The sequence below is a fragment of the Lygodium microphyllum genome, chromosome 14, assembly GCF_053477565.2.
Source record: "Lygodium microphyllum isolate KBCC chromosome 14, Lygodium_microphyllum_v1.1.10, whole genome shotgun sequence".
NCBI lineage: Eukaryota > Viridiplantae > Streptophyta > Polypodiopsida > Schizaeales > Lygodiaceae > Lygodium > Lygodium microphyllum.
The window spans coordinates 130006144-130010391 of record NC_141148.1 but is presented as its reverse complement, the minus strand read 5'-3'; the positions used below and the strand labels follow the sequence as shown (position 1 = coordinate 130010391).

The following is a 4248-nucleotide window of genomic DNA, read 5'->3' as shown; positions in this document are numbered from 1 at the left end:
TCTTGTAGTCTGTTTATAGATAGTAGCAATTATAGTTTGGAGCAAGTTTCAAATAGAAGTTCATTATTTATAAAAATTAAAATTTCAAAATTTCATGAAAATAGGTCAAAACAACACTCAACAATACTATTTGGAGCTATTGAAAAAGTTGACATTTTATTTAATTGCAATTCTCATTGACCTAAAAAAACTAGAGTTGAAATTTTATGTAATTAACAATATCACTTTCTACATTTTGCTCAATTTTACTTATAATTTTAGTTACATCATCTATCTAATGGGTAGCAACAAGGTTTTGGTATCTACATAGTGCTAGACCCTTGCACTTTCCTTTTCTTACAACCAAAGTTGGTAGGTACAAGGCACATGTTGTGGCATATGTGGAGGCATGTACCAACTATGTGCATGTTTACACTTTCTCTAGCACATATAGTATATTGGGACCTAGCCACCATAACAATTGCATTGATCAAATCAATTAGAAAGGTTTTTGGAATACCCACCATGTGTAATAGTGTGAACATTGTTAGGCAAATGGTTACAATAACCTCGTGGTATCTCCTCAACATTCCCAACATATTTAAGTAACAAATTAATAAGATCGAAGGGTGCACTTATAAGCTTATGCAAAGGGTCATTCCAATAGAGTAATCCAATCCACTATTTAATTTCTTATTTCCTTGCATGTGAGATTGTGAAGGTGATGTAGTATTAAGCCACACTTGTTGTAGGGATTCTTTCTTACATTCGTCCGCATAAACGTGCCTACTTTCCTTTTTCAATTGATCATTCTATCATACAAGATAAATTGAGAGAAAACATTTTTCACGTACCATAAAAATCTTGTTTTTGCTAAAAGGGAGGGGAAAAAAGTGAAATTTAAGGGTCAAAAGTTGCCCACTTTTTTGAGCCCTTATTTACCTAGCACTTTCAAGGAAAGTACTAGTGAAACAAAAGGTTGTTATGTAATTGATCCCTTTGGTAGTGGGCCTCCCAAGTTTCCACAAAGCTTGTAATTTGTGAAAGGTTAAAAAGCTTACAATGTGCACAAAATAAAAGAGCTTGTAAAGAGGTGGTAAGTTGGATGAAAAATAGGAGAGGTCCCTCTACGCTTTGGATGGGGATGTATGCAAAGAGTAGGATGGATTTTAGGAATATAGAGAGCATGGTGAATTTTAGGAATATGGCAGGGGACATAAACATGTAATATTAATTATGGAAAGGGACTAATCAAGGACTATCTTAATCAAGTTAAGATTCCTAATCCCTTCGGTCCACCCTTTTGAAATCCATGTCTCCCTTGGTTTTCTCTGACTGCAAAGCGAGAAGGATCTCCCTTCAAACCTTACTTGTTTTGGTAGATCCTTCCTTGCAAGAGGTCCTTAACGTTGGATGGAATTGACGGACGCCATGATAGACACAATAACTCATCTCTATACTTGATCGTGTTGCATGAAGTGTGATGCCTATGATCAGCAGCTTCCCGTGAAGCTGCCCCACCTAAGACATCAATATTAAAGCACTCCTTCTAAACAAGATGGTTACTATTCACCCTAAACGTAATGTTTGCGCCTTTCCTCCACAAATTATAGTTTAGCCTTTGAAAAGAACACATTACCGCATTAATATATACATGACAATGATTTGGCATCAGAATCTTAGCTACTTTGCCTTGAATGAAGTCCCACAAGAAAGTGTAAAGGCACTTCACACGATATGTGCAGGAGCATGTGTAGCTACACCCATAACTTCATAAAGGAAAAGAGATCAACATAAAGCTGGGCAGCTATCACATGCATGGGAATATGAAGCTGCATGTAGCGAGTAAGCGTAAGGACTCAGCAGTCATGACTGCACAGATCATGCATTAAATCTGCTACCGGGGATGCGTTACCGTGCTAAAATTGTGAGAGCAAGGTGGAATTGAAACATTAATTTCTTAACAGAAAAGGTGTAGAAGATTAAGATCAGACAATTGCTCATGAGAGTACAGAGATACAATTATAGTAACGAGTGTGTCGGAGCAATACAGCTGATAGCTATGGTGGTAAAACAACGCTGCTGCTCCTGCAGCCTAAGAGATCAGGGAAGAATTTACTGGACTTACGATTACAATTGGCTTTGTCCGCATATAATAAACTACGGTTCGACAAATTCGTGGTTGAAATCGGCAAATCCTGCACCTGATCCTCTGCATGATTAATTGCCCTTGATCGATTTGAGCTTCTCTTGCTAATTAGCGCTGCCCGATACTGGAATGCATCAATGTTGTCGTCATGGTCATGACCTGCATATTCATGGGAGTGCTTAAGTCTGGGATTAGGTGAGCAGCCAATCCACTCAGGAGCTGATGCAAATCGCCTGTTTGCCCCGAATATGGCTGGTTTTACCGTATTCGGAGCGTCTTTAATCTGCTTCTGGGGGATCGACGGCGATGGTGCTCCATGAGATTGTCCGGATGAAGAATGCTGATCATCTTTCTCGGTCTTCGAGGTAATAAGAGAGTCAGATCTTCTGTGCACTTGATGGAATTGATCCGCTCTCTTGTGAACTGCTTTGATCACCTTCTGCTGGTGGCCGTCGTGACGCGACTTAATGGTACTGCTGGTAGGATTACTGGTACTAGTGTAGTGGTGCTGGTACTGAGACGGCAGGAACGGTTCTTCTGTGCAAGCTACCATAGCCAGCCAGAAGGGATCGTCCTGTAACTGCGCCTGGACATGGCTGATCTTCTTCTTGGTAGGATTGTAGGGGTTGAAAGGGGGTAGGACTTTTGCGATGAGGGGGCGATGGAGCGGCTGCAGCTGCACCTTGCTAGGACGATCGTCTGGAGCGGCTGCAGGGACGCCTAATGATGACGACGATGACGATATTGCAATTGTCGCTGATGCTGATGATGAGGAAGATGAATTATATGGTCGAGATAACGGGTTGAATACGGAGCGTCCTGGTGGGGGAGGGAGAGGCCGAGCTGAGAAGAAGCCGAGGACGTCATGATCGTGAGAATTATCCGCGTGCTGCTGCTGACGATCCATCCTACTACTATTTGCTGCAAGCTCGTCCATGTCTGTGAAGGACGAGGAAGCAGAGAAGCTGCAACAGGAGACTGAAGAAGAAGAAGAAGGTGCTGACGCTGATGCTGATGGTAAGGCTAGTTCAATACTGCTGCTCCCTCTGTCAGCTGCAGCTGCACTTGATCCAGCAGCTACCTCGGCCTTGCTGTGCTTTTTGGCAACGCCGGGCTTATCCTCCCAGAGGAACGGGACGATGCTGCTGCTCATCATGTCCGCACCATTGTCTCTGAATCTATAGCTGTTTTTAGTAAACACAGGGGAGGCCGACAGAGGGCTCGAAGAGGAAGAGGAGGAGGAGGTCGAGGAGATGGTTGTAGCAGCAAAGCTGGGAGCTGTGCTACAATCGGAGAAGGAGGCGGAGGCAGAGGTGTCGTGTGTCATGGCAGGAGAGGATGCCCAAAGCGTTCTATAGCCAAGGTTGTATATAAACAGACACAGAGCGAGAAAGAGAGAGAGAGAGAGTGTGTGTGTGTGTGTGTGTGTGTGTGTGTCTGTCTCAGTATTCGGCTATAAGAAAACTACCTCTTCTCAAACTGAGCTCCCTAGCCTCTCTCTCTCTCTCCCTCTCTCTCTCTCCCTCTCGCCCATCCGACCCGTGATGACGGGAAGAAGCCATCATTTGACAAGACAGCCCCCCAAGCCCCGAAGGCAAATTGCAATTGCGTGCCTCCAGCCTCACCAAACCTAACCTACCCCACCGAGGCTCCATCCCCAAACCTCCAAGCTTATTATAGGAGGGCGCGATGTGTGGCACAATCTCTTGTGGGCCCACGCTCGCCCCTCCCGTCATGCACGGCTTTTTGCGACCAAACTTGCCTAACACTCGAGCCAGAACAGAGAGCCTAGAGGGCCTCTTTACACACGTGCATCCCAAAGTAACCGCCACTCATCATATATTAAGCAATGCAGGATCATTCATCATCATCGTTCAATCAATCATGTGCATGCGTGCATCCTCGCCTGGTTTACAAAAGTCCCCCACAATTACACGTGTGACCTTCCAGACTCCCATCGGTGGGCAAAGAATGCCAGCTAAGCAAACGCCAAACCTAGCTCTGTTTTTTAAAGGGGCTCCGCTGTAAGTTCGAATATATACAACTAAAGAAATATGGGATGTCGAATTTGATGATCATATCAGTATGGCCTACAACATATAATATATTATATATACTTA

The 4248-nt window shown here is 43.8% G+C and overlaps 1 protein-coding gene across 1 annotated transcript; it reads right to left on the bottom strand.

The window, feature by feature from the left end:
• Window positions 1–1902: 1902 nt before the first annotated feature.
• On the bottom strand, window positions 1903–3650 carry LOC148026109 (uncharacterized). Its single transcript, XM_087692191.1, has one exon. It carries the CDS (start codon window positions 3453–3455, stop codon window positions 2040–2042), a length of 1416 nt encoding a protein of 471 aa, XP_087548317.1. The 5' UTR covers window positions 3456–3650; the 3' UTR covers window positions 1903–2039.
• Between the last annotated feature and the right edge of the window lie 598 nt (window positions 3651–4248).

Excerpts from the sequence above, each read along its gene's own strand:
- LOC148026109 (XM_087692191.1), bottom strand. The coding sequence starts at position 3,455 with ATGACACACGACACCTCTGCCTCCGCCTCCTTCTCCGATTGTAGCACA.